Genomic DNA, 13,570 nt, shown 5'->3' with positions numbered 1-13,570 from the left:
CGTGTGTGTGTTGGCCGCTGCCACTCCCAGATCATTTGAGTGTATCTGTGAAGCTTTAGCGTTACACCATCAAGCAAACGTGTTTTATATTATTAATATATTTACCTTTGAGTTGGATTCACCGTCTCCCACTTCCTCATTCCTTAAACCCTGTTACACTGGTTCCGAAACCCAGGATTTGAGGAAGAAGTATATGCTGTCGTCGCCGCTGGAGGAAGTTTTCCGGTTTCTCACCAGCATCCACCAGGGACAACACCAGGCCCTCCTGGATCTTTGGAGAGAGCAACAACAGCATTTCAAGGTGTTCCTTCAGGCCCAGGAGGAGGACTGGCGGGTGCTGCGGAGCTTAGTACCCCAGGAGGGGGTGGCCGCCGCGTCCCCGGCAGCAACGCATCCCTTATGTGTTGCTCATGAAGATGGGGCCTCAAAATGATCTGGAGGCATACCTTGAGCTCTTCGAGCACACCACAGAAGCTCTGACGTGGCCGCCACATCATTGGGTGGTGCACCTTTTGCCGTTGCTGACCGGGGAAGCCCAGATAGCGGCGCAACAGATTCCGGTCGCCAACCTCCTGGACTACTCGGTACTGAAAAAGTCCATCTTGCAATGGGTTGGCCGCAGCCCAGAAGAACACTGCCAACATTTCCGCTCCATGACACTAAGCGAGGTCGGCCGCCCATTTGCCTTTGCCCAGCAGCTCTGTGACGCCTGATGGCGGTGCATGCTGGCCAAGGAGGACAGTGATGCAGAGGATGTCATCAACCTGGTGGTGCTGGAGCAGTTCGTCTCCCGGTTGCCGAAGGGGACGGCCGAGTGGGTCCAGTGCCACCGACCAGCATCACTGGACGAAGCGATCCAGCTGGCGGAAGACCATCTGGCAGCATATCCGTGGGCCGGCACACCCCACGCCCTTTCTCCCACTAGTGTCTCCTCCCCTGTTCTCTCGCCCCCCTCCTTCCTTCCATCCTGTTCCGTTTCCCCAAAACATGGGAGAACATTCCCCCAAGACCGGCTCCCCATAGGGGTTCTCTGCTCCCACAAACCCTGTCTCTCCCCAATCTTAGTCCCACGTGAAGGTGTCCGCTGCCACGAGTGTGGGCGGGAGGTTTGGGCCAGTCTGCTGGAGTTGCGGGGACCAGGGTCATGTTCGAGAACAGTGCCCGGTAATGGAGGTGGGGGCCTTGATCCAGATCCCCGACACTCCACAGACCGCCCCTGATCGGGCAGGGATGTACCAAATACCTGTGAGTATTAAGGGGGTACATACCAAACCTTGGTGGATTCAGGTTGTAATCAAACATTCATTCATTGATGCTTGGATCAAAATGTGGCATTGGAGGCAAATAATTTGGTGAAGGTGAGGTGTGTGCACAAGGATATTCATGATCATCCTATAGTGACCATCACGGTAATATTCCAGGGACAAAAGCATAATATTGAGGCAGTGGTTAGTCCTCGCCTCACCCATGTTCTGTTCTGTGAAATTATTGTCCTCATCTCACACTGTTGTGTATTGCACTTTATGTAGTCTTGCGTACTGTTCTGTGTTGCATCATGGTCCTGGAGTAACGAAATTTCATTCCAGTGTATATTAGCTATATAGAGGAATGGCAAAAAAACCCACCTGACTTGACTCTGGGATGTCTCTCAGTAGGGCCACTCAAGTTTTTCTGTGTTCTCCAATGAGAAGCTCCAATTTTGGAGGTAATCCACCGATGCTGCATAAAAGTTTTTCACTTCACTTCACAAAAAAAAAAAAAATCATATGTTCGCATGTCACCAGATTCAACCAGGGCATCCAACTGCTTTTTAATGTCAGAGGGTATGAATGATTCTTCCAGCCTGGCCTGCAAGCCTTTTCTCAGGTTATGAATGTGCAAAGCTATGGCCGTGCACAACAGAATGATAAGCAAAAAGTCCTTCACTAGCATGCACCATGTCAGATTCAGAGCTTTGCTTAAAAAAAAAAATCGCTAACACTTGGTGTGGCACACTTACTTTTAGCAGCATCCACATGCTTTTTTGTATGAACATGCTGCGCGATGTCGGTGCAGCCTCCGTGGGCGATGGAAAAGCGAGCTCCACAAATCTCACACCTCACTTTACTAGGCTCTGTCTGTGACTCCTTTTTTAGAAATTTAAACTCTTTTTGAAGATCCTCATTAAATGTACATGCACGCTTCCTTAACATTTTTCCAGCCACAATGTCATCTGTGTGCTCTTTCAAACAGACTCTTCAATCATTTCACTAACTGGACATCATTGATAAGTGATTGTGATTGGATAGTTTAATCCAGTCATGTCCTTCAGATAACACATTGTGATTTTATTTGTTTTTTACAAGCCGTATCCTTGTCTACCTTTGATAAGAATACTCACGTGACTGAGAAAGCTGCATAGGTGATAGAGAAAATTTAGGAGAGGGGAAATACGGGACAAAACTCAATTTTTTTCAGAATATGTCAGGACACTAGAAAAAGTGCCGGGAAAAACGGGACGTCTGGCCACCCTACCCATGTGAAGCTTCTGTGCCAGGTGCGGTAAGGTTAACTAGAGACTTACTCTGAAATGTTGCCCAGAATAAATTAAGCTGAAACTATGAAACTGCCTTAGATAGTGCAAACTTTCCACTTAAGTAAATGCACTAACCTGCCTACAGTGGTCTCAGATACTTTCTTCCGCTCAGGATTCCAGATCTGTAATATGAATGCTGCAGCTCCTCAAAGATAAACACACTTCTTAAATATTGATGGAAAAATCCATAAAATTGCATCCTTCACTCTTATCAGCTCCACCAAGAAACAGAATTGTGGCACTCTTTATATCTAAAAGTATAGATAACTGTGGTTTCCCACAGGGTCTCATTTTTGTCCAGTCGAGAGTACAAGGGTGAGAAAGACAGCATAGATCATAGTTCTTGTGATACTCTTTTGTCTAGAACAGAGAGTTCTTGTTCTGAATTAATTGTCGGCCATTGACCTTTAGCCAGCTGGCATGGTTGCCATCTCTGTCCTGTTGCTTTCAGTCAAAACTGTTTCATGGTCCAGACTTCATAAAAATTGCCAAATAAATGGAACAATTGAATTACAGTAATGGATATACTGTAGAGGTGGCAGACAGAGGTTACAAAACGCCACATGGACACAGATAGAGCACTGATGGCTACTATTAAGATATAGTGTGTCAATGTTATAGCAATCAAAAACCTCACAAAAGGCATTCAAAGCTTGGCTTTGTTTTTTTACATGTCAAACTCAAATCAGTTGTTTGCAGTCTAAACAGCAAAATCCATAAAACAAATAAAAAAAAAAAAATCTGATCAAAACTACATCCATATGTTTTTAAAATCCTATAAAAAAATCTAATTTTTTGAAATGCGCTTCAGTCTGAATGGCTATATCGAATTTTAAGTATTTGTTTGGTCATTCAGGACTCAACGTGACTGTGACATCATACACAATGTACTGCAGTCTCTACAGCTGTTTAAATTTACTCATTTACACTTAAATGTGTCAGTCGCTATGCAATGGTGAATGAATGAATGAGAGAGCGATTTCGGAAACAGCATATGCATGACTGTGAAAATACACTGATGTCTCTGAGACTTATGTTATCTGATGCGCCTCATGAGTTCAGCATTGTGCTGCTGACGCTTAAGTCATTACTATGGCAACCGATATAGATATTGACTGTCAGCACAAATTGACCTGGTTTTATTACTTGCAAAACAACAGTCTGTACTGAAGACCAGATTTGAAAACAAACAGAATTGAGTGGAATGTGAACAAAGCCATAGTAGTTCTCATGGAGACATTGATAACCATGCTCTCTTTGCTGTTTCTGCTCTTAGGTCTGGCTGTTCACCAGATCATCACCATCACTGTGTCCCTCATCATGATCGTCGCAGCCTTGATCACTACTCTAGTCCTTAAAAACTGGTAGGAAACATTCTTTTCTTTCAGCAATGTGTCAATAACTTCCTGTCTACCCTACATGGCCAAAAGTATGTGGACTGGCCCTTCTAGTTAATGGGTTTGTCATGGCCCTTTAATTCCAGTACAGACAATTCTTAAAACTATGTGTTCAACAAGCACACATGGGTGTTATTTTTGGGTGCCTACAGACATTCGACCATAGTGTCTCTATCCTTGTCTATCTCTTTCTGTCTGTCTCTCCCTATTCCTCTCCCTCTGTCTCTCTTATCATCTTTTCAATCTCTTTCTCTATCATTCTGTCTGTTCATCAGTGAGTACAATCTTCCCAACACTTTATCACACCATCAAATCCTGACACATGTATACACCATGTCTGTGTCTGTCTCCCTAGTTTATGTTAAATGTTAATACAGACACAGCGGTTCAAGGTATGATTTTATGTTGGCTTTGTGAATTTGGTGCGTGTTTTTGTAGTTGTGCGCAGTCCGGGAATGGCCGACACAGCAGCCACCAGAGAAAGATCAACCAGCAGGAGGAGAGCTGTCAGAACCTGACCGACTTCACGCCTGCCCGCGTGCCCAGTAAGGTGGACATCTTTACTGCCTACAACAACAGTTTACAGTGCTCGCACGAGTGTGTGCGGGCCGGCATACCGGTGTACACAGATGAGATGATCCAGCACACGCCAATCTACAAGACCTCTTATAATGGAAACAGGCAAGAGTCAAAGTCTTATACTAAAGTATATGTTTAAAGGATAGTATAAGGTACAAAAATCTGAGACCACATTGAAAATCTGAGATTTTCAGACCTCAAATCTGGATCTGCTCAGCCAACCTTAGATTTTACATATACTTTTCTGTGGACTTCACATTAACTTAAAGGAATAATTGTTTTTGTTGAGAAAAACTTAATCCATGCTCTTATCTGGGAGTTTATAGTATTATTTTTAAATATCTGTTTTATAATACAGTGTGGTCCAAATGTCTGAGACCACATTGAAAATCTGGGATTCACAGTCTACCTGCAAATTAGCAGAAAGTTTTAGGATTTTTAAACTTTAAAAAAAAAGAAATGTTAAAACATAACTATTCAAATAAGCAAATTTGGGATATTGACCATGTTAACTCCTCTGTACAATAGGTACCTTTGCTTCCATTAAAGCACACAAGATATTGTTTAACGTTGTCAAATCATGCAGGAATAGCATGGATTATAAGGCTTTACACAAACTTGTGGAGTCCATGCCAGCTGTCATTAAAGCAAAAGAGGGACTCACCAAATAGAAATTCATGTACATTTTTTATTTAAACTTTTCTCTCAATTTGTTAGGCAGATAATATGTGACCTGCTCCATCATTTTGAATTACTTTGAGTCACTTTGACACAAAAACACATTTTATACACTAAAATGCTTTCTAACAATAATTATTTTGTTTACACAACAAACAGTTGCAGAGATATAATAATTTTGGCTGAAATAATCATTTAAATGTTTTCCTTTTTACTTTAGTGAATAAAACTAAAAATGTGTTTCTGAGACAAAGTGATGGAGCAGGACACAAATAATTAGTAATACATTTGTATTAAAAAGAAAAATGCAAAACAGAAGCATTTTCACTTGTGGTCTTAGACTTTTGGGCCCCACTGTTTACCTGTTCAGCAAGAACACCTGGGTTCTTGATGTTTCTGTTAGATGCTGCTGTGTTTTGGACAGCGAATAGCCTGAATTGACAGCCTATCTATATATTCTGATAGGGATTGGTTTCTTCATAGCTTACAGTTGGTTTAGAGCTGTAGGATATACTGTTTGTGTTCATTTTGTAAAGTTGGAATTCAGGTCCATAGCAGAGCACAGGAAAAAATATGCAAAAATGTATAAATCAGTTTCTCACTCACATGTTAATGGCACATGTGTCACACAAGAATGTCATAATTTCCTAACCCTAATGACTTTCTTTCTTCTGTGGGTGGATTTTTGCTGGTGGATTGAAAGGGGACTGGGTTTATCAGGCTCCAAATATGACAAAAGCACCATAAAAGTACCATGTGAGTTATCAAGTCTTCTTGAGCCATGCAATACCTTTGTGTGACAATCAGACTAAAGTTATGTCACTGTCCTTCACATAAAGCTATCATATGGCTTTAGAAATTTTAGTGTACTCTTATTTTGGAATTTGACAGACCCAGCCCCCATTCACATTTTATTAAATGGAATAGTGCCAGGACATTCTTCAAAAATTCACCATTTGTGATCCAACGATAGAGAGAATGTTATACAGGTTTGGAACCAGGGACTAAAAACGATTCAAGGAATGAAAACTGAAATTTTCGAAAAAGAAATTTTTGGTAGAACGTAACCGAAAACCAGAACAAAGTGATTTTCAGTTGTTCCGGAGTGAAAACATTATTTTTAAATGCTGGTAACCGGTTATTACTGGTTAATTTTGTTCCAATAATTTTTTCATGAAACCAAAGGCCAAAGGGTTTATTAATGTTATTATTTTGGAACTACACCACTTCATGTTGCCTGAAAAAAAATGAAACGTGCTCTGATCCTGAAGGAAACTGCTGCATCATACATTTCTTTGCCTAACTGCCCATTGTGAATGTTGCATTCTGTGAATGAAGACCTTTTTAACAACTATGTATAAATACTTCATACAGTATACTGTACATGCATGGTTAATCCAGATACAAGGAAAACATTTTTAGAGGTAAAAAGTACTTTTCTCAGTTGTTTCCAAGTCTTCACTGAAGTATTGTTAGATATTATGCATTAATACAGATTTGATGCTGTCGGGTTTTGACTGAGAAGCAGATCTGTAATTAAAGTTATACTTAACTTGTTAATTTACTGCTTGTTATGATTTCTATGCCGATAAATCCACCACACAAGAAAAAAAAATTATTGCTAATTTTCACCTGTTTTGGTGAGGCAAGTGGCTTATTTTGGGCTTGTATTTCCAGACCAGGTTTCTTGTTTCTCTAGCGAGATCTGGCAACACTGCAATTGGTATTTCACCCACCCATTAGCACAGAGTACTTTTATTTTAAAAAGAACGTTATTAACAGTTATTTTATTTTGTTCTATCCGATAACCTTTTGGAAAGGAGGCTGCGGAACTTCTGAACCGGAACGAAAAATAAATGTTTTGCTCAGAATGAACTGAAATTAAAAACATTTCATTTTTAGTCCCTGTTTGGAACAACATAAGGATGAGTAAATGTTGACAGTATATTCATTTGTGGGTGTACAATTCCTTTAATGTGCATTTTAAAAAGAACCATTACAATCTCCTCTCCCAAAGAACTGTTAAAGTATTTTTAAGGCTAAATTTTGTGAAGATTTGTAGTCCTGTTATTTGCCCATCTGTTGACCCCACCCTTACAAAAGTCCGACTCAGTATAAGCATTATCATACTCAGATGTATGAATAATTTTTGTGCTGCTGCATTTAATGCTCTACGCTTCTGAATACAAAACCTGGATGAGAGAGTTGACAGGAAATGCAACTATGGCAGCTTTTGTTTGTGGTATAACACAGCCGCCATATAAAAACAAACTGGGAGTGGGACAGAAGTGCTTATATCTGCAAGATTGAAGAGCTGATCTGTCTGTCTATTTCAGACCGTCGCCCACTGAAAGGCAGCTAATCCCTGTGGCCTTTGTGTCTGAGAAATGGTTTGAGATCTCCTGTTGAGGCCCTTTTACTACCTTTGGGTTGAGCCCACGTCTTCAATTTGTGCCCTGGTAAATATTATATTACAGGTGGCTCTGATGATCACATGGTGTAATTCTGACACAGTTCTCTAGTGTTTTTGTGTTTACTAGAAAATCACAGTTCCTCAGGCTTCAAAAGGAATATTTCACTGAGGTCTCACTAGCCGTTTATTTGAAATGAGTTAATTGTGTTGAAATAGGAAATATACCAACAGCAAAAATATAGTGTGATAAATGAGAATACTAATATAATCATTGAAGTAGTTGCAAACTTGTGACAAATGTAATTTGCACTATGAATTAATGTTAATTGATTAAAAAAAATAATTAGATTTTTGTTTTTTGTTTACTTTATATATTTGTATTTTTTATAATGGTAAGAAAATGAACTAAATCTGAAATAAAAATGCTAATATATCTAAGGAAATCAATTTCCCTTTGTGTGGAACATTTTTGTCATTGGTAACTATTTCTTTTACACTTAGTGTACAGCCTCTGCCTTAAAATGTGGTTTTGTTTCGATCATTCTCAAATTTGAGGTAAAATTCAATCTTCTCTGTTTACAGGATCCCACTGGAAAACCTGTGAATCAAGTATAAGAACATGACCACAACACAATAAAGCTAAACACAACCACAAGAACAACAACAAACAAGCAATTACAGAGATGGGAACAGAGACGAACAGAAATGTAATGAAGATGTTTATTTTTCTAGACTGATTGCAGTGCTATGGATGCCAATCCCAAATTATTTTCCATAGACATGTGGTCATTTAGAGATGATATACCTAGAGCTGATATATTATATACGTTTATAATTGCACATGTGGGTGTGCTGGAGTGGAATTCGGCTGCAGATAGTTTGAGAAGACGCTCTCTATGGATATGTCTGCTTGTGTGGAGGAAAGACTATTCTGAACTTTGTGCCAATAATGCCATTATGTGCCACTACATATATAGATGGGACGCGTTCAGTTTCGTGGAAAATTGCTGACACAACTTTAAGTAATTTCAGTGACTGTCTCCCAATATCAATCTGTCATATGTTTTTGTATATAAAAAAAAGTATGAATATGTATTTGAACATGTTTTGAAATAGCTGAGGAAATGTGTTGCAAATATCCAAAAAATATTTATATGGAATACAATTCAGTTAGATAAAAAATTAACCTATTGAGGAATAGTATACCCAGGTCTTAATTTCACTACATTCTTAAAGGCCCCATTTTAAAGAAATAGTCTCTATTTTTATATAAACGAGGATACTTATGAGTCAGAGAAATCCAATTCAACTGGACTCTTGGGACTGTTAATCTGTAAACTGAGGTTCCATGATGAGTTGAAGACTTTTTTTTTTTTTTTATCATACAGAATTCAGATACAGTATTCATTCATAGCTTATATGATTTGCCAAAGCCTTGTTTTTGTCTTTTTTTTTTTTTCTTCTTCATTTTTATTTTATTTTTTTAAGAATTGAATAGACATCATTAATGAGAAATTACAGTTATGGTTCAATCATGTTTACGGACTCACAGACTCTCGGAAAGGTGTTTGATACCAGACAATTTCTGGACAACAGCTGGTTTAAGGGTCATGTTTAAATAATACTATTATGACTGATTATCCATTATCCACATTACAAAATAATAAACCTCCTCTAAACTTTCATTTCAAGCTTATTTTGATAAATGACCAGACAATAGTTATCAGTCTTGTGCACAGATTCAAATACAGTACAAAATGTTTACTTTATATCAGTGCCTAGACATGTTTCAGTGCCAACTTGATTTAATTTGTGTTTACTTAATGTATATTTATTTGCATAGTGGAAATTAACTTAATCTGAAACAAAAATGTTACATACAATAATCAAGAATGTTCTTTTGTGTGACATTTTTTCTTATTTAAGCTATTAGTATATTGTTGTTTACTAGTTAATAAGTAATTACTGTTTTTCATTGATTGGTCCATTAAAGCAGAACTGACTGAAAGACTTATAATAATAATAATCCATCAGAAATTTTCCATCAGCAGAATGCCAATCAATTTAATAGAAATCAGCAGTGCTATGGTTTACAAACAGCACTAAACTTGCCAATCAATTTAATCTATTGATACTGTAAGTGAGTCTCCACTCAATATAAATGACACTTTGAATTTGTGTGTGTATGTGTGTGTGTGTGTCTGAGATTGCACCACTCCTCTAGCATCGCAAGACCAAAGAGCTTTGTTGTGAGTAGCAGTATGTGAACAGACTTGGCCATATACTCTATAAATGATAATGGAAGTAAAATAAGAGGAAGGAAATGTTATTTTATTGTCCAAAAAAAATTGAAAACAGAAAATATGTTATATGTTTATGGATTACATTTAGATACTGTACAAAACAAAAGCAAACACTGTGAACAGGGAAACTAGTTGTTTGCAATAGTCTGTCACTAAAAGTTTAATGTTTTGGAGTAAATTTGATTGTACATGTAGGTTGTCAAATGTGATTCAAAATGTTTATAACCACTTTTATCCTTGGAAGACAGCAATACATACAAATAAGTTTTGTTGACATTTTGGAGGTTTGCTCCATAAACTGTACATTTTTGTTTTCTCCACAATTTTGACTCATTTACTGAATCATGTGAACTGTGCTGGCCAATCATGTTAGCCATTTAGAAAAATGTATTAACCATGTACTAAAGGATCTCTAAAGCTCTGTATTATGTACATGTGTAAATGTGTTTTCTATTTGTTTACCTCTATTCTATCTTGTGTGATTTTTAAGCTCTATTTTTCAGAGAATCAGTGGATACATTTAAAAAAGTTTTTGTTTACATTGCATAACTCGCTGCACACGTTACTTACAGTGAAATATACACTTACTTTATGCCAAGCCTCAAAACCCATTGTTTTAGCTGTAGCTGTTGTTCTCATATTAATTAGGAAATCCCAGGTCCATTGCATTGCATTCTAATACACCATGGGATCACTACATTAAACAAGGAAGCTTCATGGGTTTCTAGAGTAGCTGAGTATGGAAAAAAATACAGCTGTATTTTTCAGCATTTCAGATAATCATCTAGTATGTTATGGAAGGGTTTTTATCCCAAAGAATGTGACAGATGGGCATCTCTTCCATCAGGAGATGAGTCTAAGTGTGTGCTGAAATGGATTGTTTGAGATGGGACTCTTTTTTGGGTTAAATTAAAAAAGTTCAGCTCATTCAGCTCAAGTTCAATCATTCTCTTTCAATCAGAGAATAAAAAAGGCTCCAAAGTATCTCAGTCGACAGCTCAATAAACTAAACATCAATTTAAAAAAAACAAAAAACAAACAAACAGACAACTGGCCCTTATGACTGCCAGCACATGATGGGAAGATTTCATGCTGTGAGTCTGATAAACATGTCTGGAGCTTTGATTGAGTGTGGAATGTTGATTTCTTGTTCAGTCTTTACACAGAGCTCAGAATCCATTGATTCTAAAGCAGAATAAAAGGTTAATTGACCATTTTCATCTTTGCGTTATACCTGAATGTGCTTTTAATTTATTTAGGGTCTAACTGTTTTTTTTTTTTGTTTTTTTTTTGTTTTTTTAAGGAAACAAAAAAGCCTGCTGAATCCAGCATATATATATACACTACTGGTCAAAAGTTTTGAAAGTTTTGAAACAATTACTCATATATATATATATAGAATTTTAGAATAATAGTAAAGCCATCAAAACTATGAAATAACATAAATGGAACTATGGGAATTATGTTGTGACTAAAAAAATCCAAAATAAATCAAAACTGTGTTATATTTTAGCATCTTCAAAGTACTCACCCTTTGCCTAGAATTTGCTGACATGTACTCTTGACATTTTCTCAAACAACTTCTTGAGGTATCACCCTGGGATGCTTTTTAAACAGTATTGAAGGAGTTCCTATCTATGTTGGGCACTTAATCGCTGCTTTTCTTTATTGTTTGGTCCAGACATTTTTTTTTATTTTTTTTTTATAAAATTTTAGTTTTAGAATGAAATAAATTATTATGGTGGCACAATTATATTTTTGTCTACAAATCTAATTTCAAACATTTAAGCATACGCCTTCAAATCAAAAGATTTTTAAGATCATGAGAAACATTTCAGTCAAGTGTTTCAAAACTTTTGACTGGTAGTGTGTGTGTGTACTGTATATATATATATATATATAAAATTATTATTATTATTATTATTATTATTATTATTGCATTGGATTCAGCAGGCTATGTTGTTATAATTTTTGTTTAATATATATATATTTTTTCCCTGATACAAGTCCTCCTTGTTGTTTGACATGTAAATTATACACTGTTTACTGTAAAGGCTTATTTTGTTGTCATGTGTTGTATTATTTTATCATGTGTTTTCATGTGGTACAATACTCAGGCATCATCTATCTATTAACATGTTATTTTATATACAGTATATAGAAAAATATTTGTTTGCCTCAGCTTTGTTTAATTTGTATTATGTATTAAACATTTGCAGAGTCATGTTTCACTATGACAGGTTTCATATGGTGCAGAGCGTACTCCTAAACTATCCCCCAAAATCCCAGGCCTGTCAAGAAAGATAACACCAAATTCCTCCTTGTGTGACAGAGATCTGTAAAACAGTTTATAGAAACTGGAAAGTGTTTAGTAAGGCTTAGTGAGGAAGTATCTGAGATGGTCTTTGGCTTTTGATTTGCTGCAGGTAGAATTTATTACATTGCTCCATATTCCATACAAAACCTGACACCTGTCCTGTTGTTGCCATAGAAATAAAAACTTTGTACTTTGTGTACCTTAACTTTTTTTTATATATTTGTGTCTAATATATCAATGAGTTCCTCTTTTTTTCTTTTATATAAGATATATGAAAATAGTACACAACACAATATACAAAAACAAAAAAAAAAACATGAAAACATACACGGACACTGTGTGAACTAACGGTATCTGTGTCAAAATAGTGCTGTGTACTTTTATTTTGTGTCTTTGAGTCTCTTTCTCTTTTTGTAGGTATTGGTAAAGTTATATTTCCAGGTGACATTGATTTTGATTCTTGTTCTTATGCTCTCTGTGTTTTGGCCACTGTAAATGCATCATCATCAGAATGAATCTGTACATTTAGTACTCTCTCAAGTTGCTATTAATAAGATGTGAAAACGAAATGGTCTGTCTTTCTATAAACACCATCAAATGTTTGTAAAATGATTATGAGGAGTTATTTGGACTGGGGAAATGAAATTGAAAATAAAAGTCATTCAAAAAAGGAAAATGACTGTATACTGGCATATTACTGTTGATTGTTTTCAAAAATATTTTATGTTCCAAGCATCCAGTGCTATCTGTAGTTGTGAAAATTGCATTGAGCAAGATTGCTGGTAGTCCTTAACATTTTTTTTTTTTTTCATATTGATCGAGCTAGATGTGTTTATATTCAAGATGTCAATGCGTAAGTGCTTTTTTGTGGATAGCTAAACAACCAGGACTCCTACACCAGTAGTACAACTTTAAACTGGTTTTGCCAGGTGAGCTGACAGATGGACAGCTGTAAGATTTGTCTTAACTGTCTGCCATAAATGTGACATGTTCTTGTCATTTATCAAAATACTAGGCTAAACAAAGCCTAATGAGCAGAGTTTCTTTGATGATAGAGTTGGAAAATGACAACACTCCATAATGCCCCGAGGAACAGCTGGAGATAGAAACAATGAGAGAGAGAGAGAGAGAGAGAGAGAGAGAGAGAGAGAGAGATTGTGGAAAGGACTGTGCTATGAAATCAACACAACAAAGTGCCAAAATATTGTCTATGTTGATAGATACCACAAGAAGCAGATGCTTTTTGTTGTTCGTTGAAGTATTCGGTAAAAGTGCCAGATGGGAAATTCAAGGTAGCTCAGATTCTTG

The 13,570-nt window shown here is 37.0% G+C and overlaps 1 protein-coding gene across 1 annotated transcript in view; it reads left to right on the top strand.

Annotated features, from left to right (window-relative positions):
* The window catches only part of LOC127424663 (adherens junction-associated protein 1-like), an 88,225-nt gene extending 75,297 nt beyond the window's left edge, over nucleotides 1-12,928 (top strand). The window contains exons 3-6 of the mRNA XM_051670022.1: nucleotides 3,852-3,939; nucleotides 4,411-4,653; nucleotides 7,566-7,688; nucleotides 8,225-12,928. Coding sequence (XP_051525982.1) covers nucleotides 3,852-3,939; nucleotides 4,411-4,653; nucleotides 7,566-7,638 — 404 coding nt within the window. The 3' untranslated portion in view covers nucleotides 7,639-7,688; nucleotides 8,225-12,928. The remainder of the gene's footprint in view (nucleotides 1-3,851; nucleotides 3,940-4,410; nucleotides 4,654-7,565; nucleotides 7,689-8,224) is intronic.
* The last annotated feature ends 642 nt before the right edge of the window (nucleotides 12,929-13,570 follow it).

Source organism: Myxocyprinus asiaticus, chromosome 33 (assembly GCF_019703515.2).
Source record: "Myxocyprinus asiaticus isolate MX2 ecotype Aquarium Trade chromosome 33, UBuf_Myxa_2, whole genome shotgun sequence".
Classification (NCBI taxonomy): Eukaryota; Metazoa; Chordata; class Actinopteri; order Cypriniformes; family Catostomidae; genus Myxocyprinus; species Myxocyprinus asiaticus.
The sequence above is the reverse complement of the archived record's forward strand: the minus strand, read 5'-3'. Positions and strand labels throughout refer to the sequence as shown.